The sequence below is a fragment of the Camelus dromedarius genome, chromosome 33, assembly GCF_036321535.1.
Source record: "Camelus dromedarius isolate mCamDro1 chromosome 33, mCamDro1.pat, whole genome shotgun sequence".
In the NCBI taxonomy this organism is placed as follows: domain Eukaryota; kingdom Metazoa; phylum Chordata; class Mammalia; order Artiodactyla; family Camelidae; genus Camelus; species Camelus dromedarius.
Window position 1 is genome coordinate 15024568 of NC_087468.1, and position 19972 is coordinate 15044539.

The 19972-nt window shown below is 49.4% G+C and overlaps 1 protein-coding gene across 1 annotated transcript; it reads right to left on the bottom strand.

Annotated features, from left to right (window-relative positions):
- Positions 1–15778: 15778 nt before the first annotated feature.
- Positions 15779–19897, bottom strand: GNLY (granulysin). The gene is made up of 5 exons (XM_010997841.3): positions 19739–19897; positions 18702–18805; positions 18202–18303; positions 17712–17880; positions 15779–15949 (listed from the first exon to the last, which is right to left on the bottom strand). Exons 1-5 carry the CDS (start codon positions 19788–19790, stop codon positions 15939–15941), a joined length of 438 nt encoding a protein of 145 aa, XP_010996143.1. The 5' UTR covers positions 19791–19897; the 3' UTR covers positions 15779–15938.
- Between the last annotated feature and the right edge of the window lie 75 nt (positions 19898–19972).

Below are 19972 nucleotides of genomic sequence, written 5' to 3' on the forward strand. Positions count from 1 at the left end.
CCACAACCTGTGGTCATCATCCACCTGGGGACATGTAGGCTGGCGCTTTCCCACCCCGCCTGAAGTTAGCCATGCCTGTGTGACTTACTTGGCCGGGAACAAGTGAAGAGATGAGACATCTGTCACTTCTGATAGGGAATTTTGAGAGCCAGTACACTTCCCTTCCTCCTGCCATGGGGATTATGGAAATCGTGTTGAGATGGGGACCCTGTCAGCCTGAGTCCCTGAGTGACAGATACAAGCAGAGCCCCTCTGCAGACTCCCAGAAAAACTGAGAATAAATATTTGTTCTGTTAAGCCACTGAGGACAGGGCCTGTTTGTTACTGCAGCACAACCTAGCCCATCCTTTCTGATACACTAACTAATCCAAGTCACCAAACTCCTGCCTTAACCTCCTACGTCCACTCTTCTCTCCCTCCACACAGCAGTCAGAGTAACTTCTTTACAACCTGAGTCCCCATTACACACTCCTTAAAACTTTCTGGCAGCTTCCCATTGTACTTGGAAGAATATCCACACTGCTTCCTACAGCCACAGGCTCTGACCCCTGCCTGTCTCTCTGACCAGATTCTTGGTCCCCCTCGACTCCTTGCTGTCTCCAAGGCACAGAGCCCTTTCCTGCCTCAGAGCTATCGCAGACGCTGTTCCCTCTGCCTGGAACCCTTCCCCACACTGTTCACAGTTGGAGCCTTCTCATCCTTCAAGCCGCAGCCTAAATGACACCCCTTCAGGGAGGCCCCCACCGCTACACCCTGTCAGTTCATGTGCTTGTTAGCTTGCACCAAAAGTTGGAACTGCATTTGTTTTTCATAATTCTTTACTTCTTTATTCACTACGTGGTAAGCCCGATGGGGCCCTGTTGGCCCTCAATACATGTTTGTCGGCTGGAGGAATGACTGAGCAAGAAGGCATTGGGAAGGGTAATGCACAAAGCAGATGGAAAGCTGCGGTGGTGATGGGGCTAGTAAATATGACTGACCAGTTCAGCCTGCCCTGGGGGGTGGCTCCTTTCAGGCCACGGGGGCCCCAGTTCCTCTAAAGACCTGTATTCCCCTCAGGAGCTAAAGTGCCTCTGAGACACTGAGGCTTCTCCAGAGGGCCCAGCCTGGACTCTGTCCTCCTTCTCAGCTATGACAGGTCCCCCGGTGACAGCCCAGCTTGGAGCAGGTCCAGCCGGGGCCGAGGACGGGCAGCCAGTCCCCGTGGGGAGGCAGCCAGCTGCTGTCGTCACAGAGAGAGCAGCCTGGCCAGCTCCCTAGAAATAGCCCAAGGTCAAGGTGGGGTGCTTCCGTCCCCTGCAGATGGAGAAATCTGGGGAGATGCCAGTCCCGGGTTTCCTTCCATCCACTGCTGGGATCCCTGACCCTGGTCTGGAGCCCCCCAGTTTCCAGCCACCCCTCCATAGACCCCTCTGTTCATCACTGCTTTCAAAGAACCCTCAGGCCTCCAACCCACTCTCCTCCCAACACACTTCTGAGACGGAGAGGATGGGCCTTATCCCATGTCACAGACAAGGACACTGTGGCTCAGGAGGTGAAGGGTCTCTTGCATCTCACTGGGTGATCTGACTGATGCGCTGGAATGCAGATTCAGAGCCGCACCCCAGACTCAGCGTCTCATCCCAGCAGAACCTTCCTCATGCGGGATGTGCTGAACAGAGTCCACCGCCCCCGCCCTGGGGCTGACTGCATCTACGTGTCACTTGCCCTTGGGGGCCCTCTGCCTTGTGGGGAGACTCTGACCACACTCCCGGTGTTTGGAGAGCAGTGTAGCTTCTTCAGTCACCTGCTGGTCTCGCTCACTCACCAGACCTCACGGCTGTCCTGACCATGCAAACCACCGCCCTCACACCCACAAAACGCCCTTCCTCTAACAAGGAAGGCCGAGGACTTTGGTGGGGGGGGGGGTGTCCAGCCACAAGCGTCATCAGCCACTTGTATCAGAGCAGGGCTCCTGGACTCCCTTCTCTTGGAGGTTCCCGCAGGCCTGGAAGGAGTAGAGAGGCACCTCAGAGAGACCAGAAGGACAGTCTGGAGCAGATGTGGGAAGGGGAATCCCCTGAGGACCCCGGGCAGGGCCAGCAGTAGGGGACAGGGGATATTTTTTTTTTTTAAATGCAATGTTTGTTTCTAAAAAACATTCAATAGGTCCAAGTAAAAGCTGGTAGAATGTCCTGGAGGAGACAACTTTCGGAGCCTGAACGACCCACACATGTGAACACGCCAGGGTTCCATGCACAGAGGCACGGCAAGTGCACTGCACAACTCTAGGGCCCCCTTCGCACTGCGGTGATCGTGACCTTGCACACTTATTACAGTTCTCTAGCAGGTGGTGGCCAGGCCTCTGAAGGAAGGAAGGGTATCTCTTCTGATCCTCTTGGGCTAGTAGTGGGCCTTCAAACACGCACTTCTAGGAAGCTTGAAATTAACTTCCCTTCAGAAGTTAAAGTCTCTCTAGTGTAAACTTGCCTACTCTGCTCCCTTGCATGGCAGCCCTCTCTCCCTGCAGTCTGCAAAGGTGCAAATTAATTAGCATCCTTTCCTAATCACAGAGGCCCAAACTCAGGAAGACAGATTTTTTTCTCACATGCTTTGAGGGTGGTAGAGGGATGGGGGCGTGTATTCAACAGCTCTGTGCTGCCAACAGCTCCCAGAAGCCCTAGGCCAGGGGCTGGTCGAGAGCCAGAGGATCTGCTTCCAAGACGGTGCCCCGCAAAGCTGTCGGCAGGAGACCTCAGATGTCACCACTCGGCCTCTCCCTGAGCCCCCTGAGTGTCCTCAGGGACATGTCGGCTAACTTCCCCCAGAGTGAGGGACCCAAGAGATAAAGCATTTATGGTCTGGTCTCCGAAGTCACAAACCACTGGCAACTCTATACTCTATTCTCTAGAAATGAGTCACTAAGTCAGCCCACACTCAAGGGGAAGGGAATTAAGCTTCACTTTTTAAAGAGAGGAATAGAAAGGAATTCATGGACATATTTTAAAACCACCAGAATGTGAGAACAGTACAAGGATAAGTTGTCAAAGCACCTATGTTCCAATTTTACTGCTAAATGCTGAGGGACTTGGACAAATCCCTTCATCTCTCTAAATCTCTTCACCTGTAAAGTCAGAAAACTGACTTCAAAACCCACCAAGGGCTTTGTTTCTAATTAGTATGTGTCTCAATGTTCCAGCACTCCAGACCCTAGGCCTTGACCCCAGACCTCAAGCAGCTTCCCGTGGCAAGCCCGTGGCCCCAGGGTGGCCACCCCCCATTAGCACCCAAGCCAAGTTTATCAGCATCTCTGGGGTGGTACCCAGGCGTCAGGAGGCCCTGCCACTCCCCAGGGGTCCCAGTGTGCAGCCGTGGTTGCGGACGACCTCTCTCACTGCTCTGTGGGAATCCTCACAGAGGGATCTTTACAATAAATAACACTGCATATGACAAATTACTGATTTTGCCTTTTTCCTTTGATGTATGTGCACTTTGAGAGAACTTACACCGCCTAAAATGCAGGTGTTCAATGTCCAACTAATTTCTCTTGGGGTCTGATTTCGCTAAGAGACCATTTTGCTCAGAGGAACCTGGAAGACATACTTAGAGAACTTTAGAAAATGAGAGAAGTTGAGGGAAGCTTTTCAGGGCCAGGACAGAGCTTTGTATACATGCTTCCCTTGCTCAGGGCTTCGCAGGTATTGTTTCTGTGGGAAAACAGATCCAGCTTTTATCTTTTTGACTTACACCACCTTTTCCTAGAATATAACCTGCTATAAGTTTAAACAATGCCTGCCTTTCTGCATATTCGCTTGTGTATGTGCATGTGTGGGTGTGAGAAAAGTCAACATTCTCCAAGACAGGGCAGAGCCCAGCTCTGAGAACCACGCAGGGCTTGGAACCCTCTTGTGAGAGACGCTTCTGGAAGGCCGTGGGTGTGGGGCTTGGGTAGGTGCTGGGAACAGTCAGCTGGGCTCTTCAGACCCTGGACTTGGCGCCTTTCCCCACACGTGCTGCACCTCACAGCCCCTGGCCGTGTGACCAACTACCCCAAGAGCCCAGGCCTGAGGGGTTTCCTCCCCCCACCCCCACCACGGCTCTGCCTTGTAGACCCCCCTCCCCTGGAAGCCCCCTGGATGGGGGGTGAATCCTGGCCAGCCCGGGCCAATCACTTCTTTTTTTTTTTTTTTTTTTTAATATACTTTTATTGAAGTATAGTCAGTTTACACCAATCACTCTTTCTTTCTCTAAAATCCAGGGCTCAGCCCCAGGGGCCTCTGGTGGGCCGGCTTCATGTGTTGTGTCTGGAAGGTCTCGGGCCTCAGGGCTGTGGTTGCCACGGGGGATAAGGTCATTTGAGGCCGCAAGCACCAGTGGTCCAACTGGGAGACCAGGTCTGCAGATGTACAACGAAGGTGGCCAGGCAGCCCGGCTGGGGAGGGCCGAGACGGTGACCCCAAGCCCACTTCGTCCCGCAAGATGCCCAGTATGCGACCCTCAGGTCCTGTGGGACCCTTGCCTTAACTTCCTCTTTAGCTGGGCCTGCTTCACAGATCTCTGTCGTTTGCCACCAATCCATCCTGGGAGATGGGACAGTGGACAGAGTCCATTTCCCCCACAGGCCCCCTCTTGGAACTAAATCTGGGCTTCTGCTCCGACAAGATTCCTGGAGCCCTGCTTTTCCGGCTCCCTTTCAACTTCAAAGGTAAACCCCCACCCCCCAACTCCATGGGTCTGCTCCCCAAGAGTTAGAGGACAGACGGCTTCTTCCTGGGCCCAGCCATCTCGCCGTGGCCTCTGCAGCGCCCAGGGGCCTGGCCCACACCTCCAGTCCCCATAGTTCGGGCCTTGCCCCTATCGTCATCCTCCTCCCAGAAACATTTTAGAACACACTTGGGTAGAACACTCGAAAACAGAGTAAACACTGGTTTCCTCGCAAGCCCATCAGCCTTTGTTTTTCAAGACTGAAGAGTCTGCAAGGGGAGCTCCCCGCTCCCCAGGCTGCCAGCCCTGAGCCTTTGGGTGGCGTGGGGGCCGCTCAGGTCGCCTGCTGTTAGGCTTTCAGAGTGCACTTCCCTTGTTCCCTCTCAAGCCCTCCTCTGGAGGGAGAATCCAAGCCCAGTGACAGGGCAGGGCCCTCAGCACACCGAGTGGCTGAGTGGCCTTGACTCCAGCTGACTCCAAACCACCGCCCCGCCCTGCCTCCTCCTGACCGCAGCCCCAGACGGCCCCCACCCCAGGCCACATCCTCCTCGGCCAGGCCTCAACTTTGTCCCAACCCCGTTAGGGCCCAGGGACCTGCCTCTCCTCCTCTAGGATGTGGTGTGGGCCCCAGGGGAGAGCCGGAACAATGCCGGGACCCTTATCAACGGCTGATCCCATCCTGGCCGGCTCCTGGACTTCCCTTCTCAGAAATGCCAACTCTTATTTTAACACATGGCGTGTTCTCTTCTGAGTCACCTCAGCCCTAATTGTATGCGGCCAGAGCAGCGGCCATCCCTCCCTCACACCTCAGCTGAGCTCTTCCGCCAGAGCGCAGAGCAAACACCTTCCAGCCCATCCGGAACGGGCCTGGCTTCCTTCTGCCCGGTCACGAGCTCCTGGCGCCACAAAATGCAGGAGCCTGAAGAGACCCTAGAAATCACCAGATCCCACCGCTTCGTCCAGAGCTGAGTTCACCCAAGCCCGGAGAGGGCCAGGCCCGGCTCAGGGTCACACAGGAAGGTCAGGAGTCCTGGTCTAGATCTTTGCTTTCTCTGTGTATTATCTCTCAGACAACACAAGGAGGTGGGAAAAAACTGGGGGTAATTTGCAACTTTTCAGATTTGTTCTTTTTTAGGTTTGCCTCCTACACTTGCCCAAAAGGGATGCATGTCCCAGCTCAGGGGTCAGCACTAGGGCTTCACTCAGCAGGAACGTTCTCAGACACCCCAAGCATTGGGAGTGACTTTGCCCGGAAGGGGGTAGTATCAGGAACCCCCGTGAATCAGAACCTCCAAGTGTCCCGACTGTGGCAGCGAAACGGACAAAGTGCTAAGTGGCCGGATGAAGAGTTAATAATGAAAGAGTTGGTGTCACGGGGAAGCCCACATTTGCACCTGCATCTACAGCCCTGGCAACTGACAGCGGGTCCAGGACGGCCTCCCAAAGGCCCCGCCAGATCTTTAACGTCACTGAGCCCGCTCTGCTCTGAGACTCAGTGAGAAGGAGTTATGTCAAACCCAAAAGGGGTTGCGGCTCACCCCGTTAACCCGGCACTCAGCCCCGCACCCCCCCACCTTCTCACCCATCAGCACGTGGGCTCTGGAGGTGGTGTGCTGGGCTCCGATCCTGGCTCCGTCAGTCACTTGCTGTACACGCAAGAGAAAAAGACCCTGGTCAAGTCACTCAGCCACTCTGTGAAGTGTGGACGGTAACAGACCCTTCCTCCCAGGGCTGGTTTCAGAGCGAAAGACTCTGGATCACTGCCTGGCCTGCGATCGCTCAGCCATGGTTACCATCGTGATTATTATTTCAAGTGCTCGGCAGATACGATCTGCTTCCTTTAGCCCCCTTAAGTGTGTCACCCAAGGGCCAGCATTGTGAAAGCAGGAAATGTCGGTCCTGTGATCCTCTTTGGGGATGTCTGTGAAATGTAGGGACATAAGCCAGAAGCTGTGGTCAGAACATTCCAGAGCTGGCATGGAGGTCTGGTCGGTCTGGTGTGTGTTCGACAGTTCAACCAAAACCTCTAGTGAACGCTTCCGTGTGCGCTGCTCAATATGTGCCCAAATACCTTCCTTCTTTCTACTTCTGTGCTGTGAGCAACACGGGAATCAGATAGAAGCTTTCATCTAACAAATAAAGAGACTGAAGGCCAAAGAGTTTGGGCTCTGGCGGAGTGGGGAGGATGGTGAAATTTTGGGTAATCAGAAACCTGATACACTTCGTAAAGCCTTTTAAAAAGCACTTTTACCTGCGTATATTTTATTACAAGCTTGTTTTTGGATTTTTTTAACTTTTCATCTTGAAATCATTTTAGACTTAAGAAGCATTGCAAAAATAGTAGAAAAAATTTCCAAGTGCCCTTCACCTAGCTTTCCCAAACGTTAACACCTCCTATAACCACAGCAGAATCGTCAAGTCCAGGCTCCGAGCGCTGATACAACACCACTAACTTATCTCCAGACACTATTCTAGCATTGTCAGTTGCCCCACGGGGGTTCTTCCTCTGTCCCGGATCCAAGGTAGCCGCGCGCCCTGCACTGACTGGTCTTGTCTCGTCAGTCTCCTCCAGTCTGGGACCGTTCCCTCAGGCTTTGTTTTTCCTGATCACAACACTTTTGAAGAGCGGTGGCCAATTGTTTTGTAGGATGTTCCTCGCTTTGGGTGTGGCTGGTGCTGCCCCTGATTAGACTGAGGTTTTGCATTTTGGGCACGAACACCAGAGAGAGGATGCTGTGTCCTTCTCAGTGCGTGACCCCAGGAGGCAGTCCTGGTGATAGGAACTTGTATCCCTTGGATCAGTGACACCTGTTAGATTTCTCCACTGCACAATTACTCTTTCCCTTTATTCATTCATTCATTCATTTTTCTTGAAGTACTGTCAGTTACAGTGTGTCAGTTTCTGGTGTGCAGCACAATGTCTCAGTCATGCATATACATGCACATGTTCGTTTTCATATTTCTCCCTTTGTAATTAATAAGCATCTTGTGGGGAGATATCTTGACACCATGAACATAAGTCTTACTTCTCATCATATTTTGACCCGCTAATTTTAGCATTCATCGATGATTCTTGCCTGCAACAGTTATCACTGTGATGTTAGCCAAAAGGTGATTTCCTGTTTCCATCATTCCTTCTACATTTATTCATTGGAATTCTATTGTAAGGAAGAGCTTTCTCGTCTTCATTTATGTATTTCCTTATGCAGTTATTTACTTACATCAATACAGAGTCATAGATATTTGCTCTGATCTGTGAGTTATATAACCTATTACTCCCATTATTTATTTTGTTACTAAAATTGTCTCAGATTTGGCAATTGGGAGCCCCTTCAGCGTAGCTCCTATGTCCTTTTGTAATGTTCTCATCATTTCTGAGCTCTTTTTCTACCACTGCAAAATCTTCCAAGTTCATTTATATTTTCCCTGCTCTGGTCCTAGGATCAGCCATTTCTCCAAGGAGCCCTGATTTTTTTTTTTTTTAATTAGAGAATGGTACTTAGAAACCAAGATCCAGAGGCTAGTAGATCACATAGCTCACAGAAGTGTCATTATTTCTAGGCCCTCTCAGTAGGCAAAGCTAGGGGACATACGTCTGTGTGTGTGCGTGCGCACGCACACACACACACACACAACTATATCGATTTCTATTTCTATATCTAACTGTCTATGTGTATAAAACCATGAGTTCACACCAATTCCCCTGATTCCATCTCAACCCTGCAGGGTGCATTCTAACCTTCCCCCTTTCCATTTTTGTTACTTTTTTCAACAGCAAAAAAAAAAAAAAAAAAAAAAAAAAAAAAAAAACAACCCTGGTTTTCACTGTTCATAATATATTTACTTTTTTGCTTAATCGTGGAACACACCTGAAATGTTTTCAGGATTCGTGATGCATTTACTTTTAAGTTTGTGCGATTTTAGCCAAATAATGAAATGCTAACGATATGCTGTTACGGTTAAAGGTGAGGCAAGACAGCCTAATGTTTAATTGGGTGAACTCTGAATCGCATCTTCCTTCTATATGTAATAGGGATAGTAACAATATGTAGCTCACAGGACTGTGGTGAGAATAAAAGAGAATTCATGTAAAGTGCTCAGCACATAGGAAACCCTCAAAACATAGCACACATTTCATTAGATATTTACTAGGAAATAGATAAAATTTTTCTATTGGTATCTAATTGTTTTTATGAAAAGTTGATTCATAATAATACCAGTTAATATGAGGGAAGTAAGAAAGAAATTTCTCTCTTTCTAATGTGATGAAACAGTTAATTTTTCCTCCAGTAGGTGGCAGCACTTGTATCACCTAAGCCTGCTGGAGACAGGAAGCAACTTCAGGATTAATGTCCTCATATGAAATGTGAAAAATAATCCACAACTTAAAAAAAAGAAAAGATGCCCACATCTAAGGAAGTCTGGGAAGGGAATGCAAGCAAGTCTGACCAAACCCTGCCCAGGCTACAGGGCATTTGCTCCCCCAGGTGGGCACAGCTCAGGTCCCCTAGTCTCAGAACATCAACTCGGGCTGGGTGTGGGGCTGGGAGGCAAACTTGGTTTTGTTTTTTGTTTTGTTTTGTTTTGTTTTTGATAAATCACCCACAAATTCTGGGACTTAAGCTCTGAGCAGTAACACATCCATGCATCCCCTTGCCTCTGACCATCATTCACCTTGTAGAGCTCCTGGTTGAGAGCATGGTGGCCAAGACAGGGACCGTCTCCTGCTGGCCCACAGGCAGTACCCTGGAAGTCTGTTGAGTCAACACCAAAGCTGTCATATAAGTATATAGGAAAGCACATCTTAGGGGCAGGCAAGCCCCCAGAACCAGGAACCCACCGCTCCTGATTCCTGGCAGGAAGTTTTAGTCCCTTCCACCCTGAGGCATCCTGGCCACCCACTCACTCCCCTTTTCTTAATTTAGCTTGAGTCAGTTTCTGTCACTTGCCATCAATGAATCAGGCAGATACACCAGCTTATCCCAAGAAAGAAAGAATTTCTTGGAATGGAATTTCTTTCCATTTCCCCTCGATGTTTGGGATCCAAAGGCCAAGTGTGACTCTTCCACTCCTGGGGAATGAACACCCCAAGATTCTTGATCAAAAATGAAAAGAAGTGTATAAAATTTGCTAGCCCTAACTATCCACCGACCGGCAACTTCTGATCAGAACATGGAGAACCTGAGTTCACGTGACAGAGTTAGGCCGCTTGGATGAAAAAGGGAAGGGAAGGGTGGAATTTCAAGTGTTTATTTAACTCACAGGAAAAGCCTAGTGATTACCCACTCTCTATTGCATCATTTCTCAGATCTGTGCTGGGGACCTAGCAAGGTCAAGCTCACTCATCATCGGATGGAGGAAACAGTCAACATGATCGATTTCTTTGTTTTCCTGTCCCTTGCCATTGCCAGTTGCACGCAGAGCATCCTGGTCCTGCTGTTCCTGAAAGACACGTGTCCAGGTTCTTTACTATGATGGCCATTTATCCGGAGTTATAAGGGAACCCAAACCTCCACCCCTTTGAGAAAGGCTGCATTGTGTGCAGGTGCAGAGGCCAGACTGCCTGGGTTCAAATCCCAAATCTGCCAAGGCTGTGGGAGCTGGGACATACATAACATTTAATCTCTCCATGCCTCAGCCTCCACATTTGTACAACTGGCTTCAGAATCAATATGTGGGAAGGGGGGTGGAGGGTGGGAAGGGATAGACTGGGATTTCAAAATTGTAGAATAGATAAACAAGATTATACTGTATAGCACAGGGAAATATACACAAAATGTTATGAATCTCACAGAGAAAAAAAATGTGACAATGTGTATATGTCCATGAATGACGGAAAAATTGTGCTGAACACTGGAATTTGACACAACATTGTAAAATGATCATAAATCAATAAAAAAATGTTAAAAAAAAAAAAAGAATCAATATGTGGGAAGCGTTTAGAATTGCAAAGACAGTTACCCCACATCACTGTCTTCTTGACCTTGCCAAGGCATCAGGCCACCAAACAAGCAAGTAAACACTAAGCACCCAGTGAAGCTATGTGACCTGCCTTGTCTTACTTATCTGCAATTACACTTGTCTAAAGAAAACACTGAAGTGAGTTCTGCTTCTGGCCTAGCACCATGAGGTTCTCCATGGACCTGTTCCCCAGAGAAACTGGTGAAAATTATTTTTCAAAACACTCTCTAAATTCTCTGGAAATTGACCTAAGTGCATGTTGCAAATGAAAAAATAGTTATTCAAGAAAACCTACTACAACTCAGTAAGAGCTACACAGGTCTGTGGGACTTGAGCTAAGACCCGTCTCCCTGCCCCTTCCAGCTCAGGGAGATGGAAACTCCACTCCAGGCTGGTCCAGACAAGGACACAGGGCAGAAGCCTGTCTTCCCAGGAGGGACAGACATAAGCGTTTCCCATCTTGCTCCCAGCTACCCATTGCTGAGACAAAGTCCCAGTCAAAGGCAGCTAAGAGGTGAGAGCTTTTCCTGCTCAGCCCCCGCTGGTGACACTGAGGCTCTGAGTGTGGCCTGGCTGTAAGCAGCTTTTGGCAGGAAAGAGCTCTCTGCAGGAGGCCCCTTTTGTCTTGTCACTAACCTGAAACCAGGCACCCCCATGCTCCACTCATCTCCAGCCCTAGCTCACCTTGCAGATCTTTTGATCACACAATACCTTGCCTAACCTGTTGGTTCTTTCCATAGACCAAAGAAGCAGAATAAGTAGTTAACAGGTGAGCAGCTCTTTCCTGGCTCCGCTTCCATATTCTCATGAACAAACTGAACAAAGTAGCATCTAAAGAAAAGATCACAAGACTGTGTGCAGTGGAGGATGGCAGTGACTCTGACCTCCTATCTCAATGATTAACTGAGATTACGTACCCTTTTCCCTTTAAAAACTTTCATGGCTAAGCAGAATCTTCAGAGTTGGTTTTGGGGGACACTGAGTCCACCATCTGCCCAGGTTGCTGGCATTCTGATTAAAGCATCTTTTCTTTCTACACTTGCCTCTCGGATCATTGGCTTTTGAGGGGCGAGCAGCCAAACCAGAGTTCAGTGACATGACTGAAAATACTGAGACCACAATTTCCTTTTGCCCCAGTTCATGGGCAGGGAATTGCTACCAGAAGAGGCCAGACAAGAAACCTGGGGCTGATATACTCCCCCCCTCCACCAAGCACTCAGCTCCCAGAGTGGGGGTGTCACTCAGAGAGAAGCCCATCTTTGTACCCACCCCCAGCACCAGAGCCTTGGCTCAGAGATTTCCCCCACCAGGGAGAAGCAGACCCCTAAGCAGAGAGTTCCAGACCCCTTCCTAAAGAACTGACTTCGTTTGCAGCAGAGTGTGGAGAGACTGAAGCTTCACCGTGCTCTCAAAAACAGTAGAAGTTGTGGTGAAAGACGTTGATCAAGTCATTGGAGACATACGGCTAAACTGTAAGCCGGCTAATTTGCAGGAGAGAAAACAGAGAAAAAGACAGCTTTGAAGAGATCTCCCTGGGCCAGAACAAATCTCAAACACTGACCACAGGTACCATTCCTAAAAAGCTCTGATTTGGACTTCACTGTAAAGCAATTTTGCCCTGGGGCATTGTTGAAGACTATAGAGCAATCAGCCCAGAATTTGTGGAGATTCACAATTGGGTGTTGTTAGAGAAAGAGACAGTCAAAGAGAGCGTGCCAAAACCATTGTCATCACTTGAGCTGTGGGCATGCTCAAGCCTGCACCCCACTCCACCCCACCCCGAGGTGCAACATCTGGGGCTTCACACTGTGGAGGGGGGTGTGACTTCACTAAAATAATCCAGCCAGTCACTAAACAAGAAAACAAGCAAATAACAATAGTTTGCCTGGGGAGGAGAGGGGAGGAAGGAGCCAGACTTGCTACAATGTATCATCTAAGATACCCAGTTTCCAACAAAAAAATTACAAGACATAAACAAATAGGAAAGAATGACCCATACCAGGGTTGGGGTTGGGGGGGACCCAGAAAACACAAACAGCTGGTGGAAAGCAACCAGATACCATTTTTTTTATTAAATTTTTTTAATTTTTTATTTTGGAGGGAAAGCAATTAGGCTTATTTTTATTTATTTATTTATTTATTTAACGGAAGTACTGGGGATCGAATCCAGGACCACTGAACATCAGATTTTAAAATCACTTCAAAGTAGCCATTATAAATATGTTCAAAAACTAAAGAAAACCGTGATTGAAGAAAAAAAGGAAAGTGTGATGACAATGTCTCATCAAATAGCAATATTAATGCAGAGAATTATTAAAAAAAAAAAAAGACTCAAAACAGAGATTCTGGAGTTGAAAAAGACAGTAAGTGAAATGAAAAATTCACTAGACCTCAGCAGTAAATTTGAATTAGCGGAGGAAAGAATTAGCAAACTTTGAAGAGAGGTCAACAAAGCTTATGCAATCCACAGAACAAAGAGAAACTAGAATAAAGAAAAATAAACAAAGCTTTAGAGAATGGTGGGACACCAAAAATGCGCTACCATGTACATAATACAAGTACCAGAATAAGAGAGGGGGATAGCTGAAAAAATTTTTTGAAGTCAAATAGCTGAAGACTTCCCGAAATTTATTGAAAAACAATCCACACATCCAGGAAGCTCAACTTAAGATAAATACAAAGAGCTCTACAGATAGATACATTATAGTAAAAATGCTGAAAGCCAAAAAAATGGAGATCTTAAAAGCAGCAAAGCAACTCATCACTTACAGGGGAGCCCCAACGGTATTCACAGCTGACTTCTCATGAGAAACAGTAGAGACCAGACAGCAACGGGATAATGTATTCAAAGTGCTCAAAGAAAACAGCTGTCAGCCAGAAACCCTAGATCCAGGAAAACCTCTCTCAAAAATGAAGGCAAAATAAAGACATTCCCAGATAAACAAAAACTGAGAAGATTTGTTGCTAGCACACCTGCCTTGTTAAGAAATACTGAAAGGTACTCTTCAGACTGAAAGCCAAGTGACCACGGACATAAAAAACAAGTCAAGATAATTATGTGATTATAAGGTAGTATAAATGCACATCCTTTTCCTCCTTTATTCTCTTAAAAGAAATTGTATAACACAACATGGAAGTAATGTGTTCGGAGGCTAATAATGTATAGAAATGTAACGTATTTGACAACAATAGCACAGAAGAGGAAGATGGAAACAAAGCTGTGACTAAGGAAATGACTCAATGGTAACTCGAATCCACAGTAACAGACTGAGAATACCAAAAATGATGAGTGAGGAGATGAGTATACCAAAAGCTACAAATATATATATATATATATATACGTGCTCTTTTTCTTCTCTCAGATTCTTTGAAAGACATAAATTATATAAAGTAATCATTATAATAATGTATTTTTAGGTCTGTAACATTTATATGTGTAACATGTGTAACAATAATACCACAAAAGGGGTAAAAATAGAACAGAGCAATATAGGAGGGGCATTTCTAAATCTCATCAGAGTTAATCCCATATAGATCTGAAGCTGTTTCTAATGAGTTTTGATGTGCAGAGTAACCCTTAGAACAACTGCTAAGGAAATAACTCAAAGAAATGAATAGCGAAAAAGACAAGCAAAATCAAACTGCTCCCGATCAGAGGAAACTAAAGAGGCAAGCTGATCTAAGCTGGACGTGTTTGAAGGGCACAGGCCAGCTCCTGTGTAAAGTGTCAGTTTGGGTTTGTCTGCCATTTCCTCGTGATTTATGCTTTTTGGCAGGAACAACAGAAACGTGTCCCTCTCAGGCGTGACATCGCGAGGCCCATGACGTTGACTTGTCCCATGAGTAGCGACGTTAACTGGCATGACCCGTCTGCCACGTCTCTTCATTGTTGACTAATAATGGAATGTAGTAATTAACATCAATCAGCAGGTGTTTTGTGGGGACAGACTTTGTGACCACGTCTACATTTATCAGGTGGCATTCTGCTGAAGGTGACACCCTCCATTTTCCCTCATTTATTAATTTATTATTTATATGAATTCATGGATTCTAACTTACTCAGTGGGTTATAGTCTATTATCATCCTTGTCTATTTTGAGACTCAGATTGCCCCAGATTTCCCCACTGGGAGTCCCTTTCAACTGCTTTTCTGATTGAACCCCGACTGATGTACCATGGCTCCTTAGTGATGGCCAGCAGCTCTTTTCCCCTCTTCCAGCCACAATGTCTTCCCAGATTTTCCTGCCCATTCTCGGCCAAGCGATTAGGTTAGGATGGACCCCACCTCAGCCTCAGGGATGTACCTTGACTTGCCTTATGCTAGTCAGGGTATCCCAGGCCCCTGGACACAGTGATCGTTTCAAGATGAGCATCTGACCCATTCGAGTATGAAAACTGGGGAAAACTGATGGGGTTTCTGGGAAAGGAGCTTCCTTCCTGTTCCAAGGGAGCTTCTCTTCCAAGAGGCTGCCGAAGAACTCTCTTTCTCTCTCCTGATGACACACTGTCAGGATATACAGTTGGGGCCTGATGCAGCCATTTCTGCTGCCAAGAAGGAAGCTAGGCTGAGGTCAAGTTCAGCCTACACAGGTGGGAAGAACTGAGAGAATGGTAGGGAAACTGGACTGGAGCTCTGGGGACACCACTGATTTATGGAACATTCTGTGCCTCAAGCTATCTGTGGACTGGTTACTCATTTGAGCCAATAAATTACCTTTTTTATTTAAGCCAGGGTGAGCGAAGACTTCTGTTGCTTGCAACCCAAAGTATCCTAAACAATACACTCCCCAAAACAGCAAAAGAAGGCTGCCTGCTGAGAAAAGTAACAGGGTAAGTGTCTGTTCCTTATGACCAGAAGAACTCTAACCATAACCTGCTGGTCTCCCTGGCTGGTCTGGGAGTTTCCGGGGGTGTATTCATGGTGTCCCCCAGCCTCTTGGAGTGACACGTGGTAGAGTAAATATTGCACAACTGTATGTGTGAGAGCTGCTAAGGCTGCCTTGTTAACCACTAACTCCCTAGCATCTAGAACTGTGAGTGGACAGACAGCAAGCATTTATTGAATGAATCCATGAATCACCCGAGCATGCCCCTCCCCGCAAACCCACCAAAGGAAAAGAAGCTGCAGCAAAAATTGTGCATGCCACTTTATTCTCTTGAGAGGGGAAGGCGGTGGAAGCAGTTAGGTAAGAGGAACTTGAGGGTAGACTCTGGATTTAGGAAGGAAGGCGCCGGCTAAGGTTGCTGGAGTTTCTGTGCTTCTCCTCCAGTATGGGGTCAGGGGGCCCAGAGGCTCAGATGAGACCTGGTGTGGAGAGAAGAGCCAGCTGTGGGCAGGTGGGTGTGGTCTCCAGGGCCAGCGGGGATTCAGACCCACCTGTCCCTGCTGTACGTACCCAGAGTCACATCCTGGAAGCCAGTCAGGAGCCTGTGCAGGCTTTGAAGATAAAAGCCACAGGCTCCAATGACAGGAAATGGTGGGGACCTCACACTGAGGGGTGATCCCAGATCTACCAGTATCAAGTCCCAAAGCATCAGTGAGGACTGGATGAACTGCCAGAGCCCATCACGGGGCCCCTTCCAGCCCCACCTCCTCCTGCAGCCGCAGGCACAGCCTGGGCAGCCCAAGAGGATGGGGCCAGCAGGGCCCTCTCTGCCCAGCAGGGTTCCCCAGCCTGGCTCCAAGGCCCCTAGTGTCACGGAGAAGGATGTGGCCTCGGCTCCCAACCCCAGGGACCTGTGCTGGGGCTGAGGATTGGCGTGTGATCAGGACTCTGGTATCTCTTGAATATCTCAGTCTGAGGCCATTTCCTTGGTGTCAGCCTCTTTATATATGATGGTCTCATTCAATCCTCATTTTAACCTCAGAAATAAGAATTATTATCCCCTTTCACAGATGAGGGAATTGAAGCTCAGAGAAGTTATTTGCCCAAATGTCACACCGGTCACAATGGCCACCATTAAAAAGTCCACAAGTGATAAATGCTGGAGAGGGTGTGGAGAAAAGGGAGCGCTCCTACACTGCTGGTGGCAATGTAAATTGCCACAGCCACTGTGGAGAACACTATGAAGGTTCCACAAAAAAACTAGAATTACTGTATGATACAGCGGTCCCACTTCTGAGCATATATCTGGATAAAACTATAACTTGAAAAGATACATGCATCCCAGTGTTCATAGCAGGATTATTTACAACAGCCAAAGCATGGAAGCAACGTGCATGTCCATGGACAGATGAATGAAGAAAGAAGCTGCAATGTATATATACACTATGGAATATTACTCAGCCATAAAAAGAATGAAGTAATGCCATTTGCAGCAACATGGATGGACCTAGAGATTATCATACCAAGTGAAATAAGTCAGACAAAAAAAAAGACAAATATCATATGGTATCACTTATATGTGGCCTCTAAAAAAAATGACACGAATGAACTTATTTACAAACCAGAAATAGACTCACAGACATAGAAAACAAACTATGGTTACCAAAGGGGAAAGGGTGATGGGGAAGGATGTATTGGGATTTTGGGATTAACGTGTACACACTACTATATATAAAGTAGATAAACAACAAGGACCTACTGTACAGCACAAGGAACTACATTACGTATCTGGTGATAACCTATAATGGAAAAGAATATATGTGTGTGTGTGTATATATTACAATTATATATATATATATTTATATATAATTGAATCATTTTGCTTGCACTCAAAACTAACACAACATTGTAAACTAACTATACATTTTAAAGTTACTTGCCCAAGGTCACACAGCTGAGGAGAAACCGGGGCCTGATCTTAGCCTAGGACTGCCTGGAAATGGAGAAGCCTCATGCTCATAGGAGTTCTTCTTAAACGTTTCCAGCTAAAACCCACCTGCCCTGCTGCTCCACACTTTCCCAAGCTGGGAGTGCGAGGAGTGATGTGTCATTGCAAAGAAGCTTGGTGGGGCACGTGTAAGCGGCTTCTGAAGTTCTCTCTGACTTTTGTGTTTTCAAACCCTGTCCCACACGCACGGGGAGGCTGTCAGGGAATGTCCCTGCGGTCACCTCTGCACCCACCTGCCTTGGGTTTGCATTTCTTGAGGTCCACACAGATTTCCCGGGGTTTCTTCCCAGCAATGATGTCCTGGGAGATGCGGTTAAGAGCGAGCTTCGTGATCATCTTGCACAGGCCTCGCAGCCGTTTGAACTTCCGGCACACCTGGGACGCAGCCTGGGCGATGGTGTCCTGGCGTGGCAGCGCCACAGCGGGACACGGGCGTCAGGCGAGCCCTGCCCAGCTCCCCACTCCGCAGGCCCCAGCAGCTCTGGGCCCCGGGCAGGTCCAGGGATGGGCCTGCTGGGTGCGAGGAGTTGGTGCCCTGAGGCCACGGGAGCAGAGATGGGAGAGACAGAGCCAGCCCCCAGTCCCGGCCTCCGAGCTGCTCGGGCCCAGCCGCGGGTCAGCCCTCCGCAGGGCCCCTGCTCCGGCGCGGTGTGCTGGGTCCCCCGGGCTTCTGCCCACCCCACCCGCCAGCGGGCAGGAGGCTCCACAAGCCCTCGACCTCACCTGGGTGGGCTGCTGTCCCACCAGGTCCTCCACCTTCTGGATTAGCATCTGACAAGAGTGACAGATGAAGCCCAGCCCCTCTCCTCTGGGCTGCAGGTCACCCTGTCAGGAAAGGAAGCCCCCCGAGGTGGTCTCTCAGGCACCCCAACCTGGGGTGCTTTCAAGGCTGCAGGATCATCTATGAGCTTTCTGGCCCCTGCCCACCTTCCGGCTAGTTTAGGAGTGGGGCTGCTGAGAGACCCCAGAACCGCCCCCAGCCCCTTTCCCAGCCCAGCATCTGTCCCCTTCTGTTCTCTGAGCAGCCCGCTGAGGATGCCCTTGGGGAAGGCCAGCCAGACTAACATAGCCCCCACTCAACCCCCCAGCATCTCCGGCTCCCAGCCCTGCCTCCCCTCCCCCTGACCAGCAGAGATCTCCAGCCCCCGCTGCACCCTGGCGCTGCCCAGGGAGGAGAGGAAGGTGAGCGACTGTGGCGGGCGAGCAGGCAGCCAGCCAGGTACCTGGGGGTCCTGTGGGGCCAGGCCCTGGAAGAGGTGCTCTCCATCACACAGGTGGGCTGTTGCTCCATCAGAATGCTCAGGGGTCAGACCAGAAAAGGCCAGACCTGGGGAAGAAATGAGACCCGCATCTCTCCGCAGGTGGAAGGAGGGGACGATCAGTTCTTCTGGCTGGCAGACGGCCCAGGAGGTACCAGGGGCCGGGACAGGGATGGGGCCTGGGAGGAGTCCAGGAGGCCTCCTGCCCCACTCTGCCCTGGGGCTGCTCTGACCCACTGTCAGAGGAGAAAATAAACCTCTCGAGTCCAAAAGACTCTCCCAAACACCACCCTTGCACCCCCTCTCTGTTTCACTCTCTCTGTCTCTGTCTCTCTGTGTCCGTTCTCTCTCACACACACATAGACTTGGGGGGTTGGTGTAAAAGGAAGCTTCCCTCGTCTTCTTTCAAGAGATTTCCTTTTTCTCTTTCCTTCCATAAAGACTCATGTCAGATGGCCCAGCCCAGCCCTCTCTCCCTTCGAGAAGGGTCCTTACTCATAGCTAAGCCCTTGGAGCTCACAGTGAAGGCAGACCCTGGGAGAGAGGAGGTGTGTGGGGACTAGGAAGTGAGTCTGGAACGGTGAGGGGTCCCCACTGGCTGACAACCCTGTCATCACCCCAGCCAGGGTGGGCCAGAAGAAACATCAGAGCCACCAACGAGGGTGGGTGACCATCACGACACAGATGAAGAGCCAGAGGCCCAGGGAGGGAAGGGCAGGGCCCAGGCCACACAGCGTGGCAGCAGAGTTGGGACCAGAACCCAGGCCGGGACTCGCTTCCTTCCCATCGGCCATCCCTCCCCTTTGGCCAGGTCGCTGACAGGCTCGGCTGAACGCGACCCCGAGGAAAAGGCGCAGCCTCCACGAGGATGGTGAGAAGGCTGGTGAGGGGCTGGGGGACCTGGGGGGCCCAGGGTGTTCATGCTAGGGGTGCACCAGGCCCCAGAAAGCGGGGCTGGGAGCAGGAGCCGTCAGCATCATGCCCGAGGGGCACGTCCTTACCTGGGGCACCCAGGAGCACCGAGACAAGGACCAGGAGCACCCGGGAGGTCATGGTGGGGCAGCTGCCAAGGCCCCCTCAACACCCCGTTTTATGGAGGCTGGGAACCCGGCAGTTTGACCTTGCCAGGTCCTCCTCTTGCTGGCCACCTCCCCATGTCTCTGGGCTCACCACAAACACCAGCACCACTCTGCGGAGAAGTGGGGGGAGGAGTGGTACCTCAGCGCTCCCACACA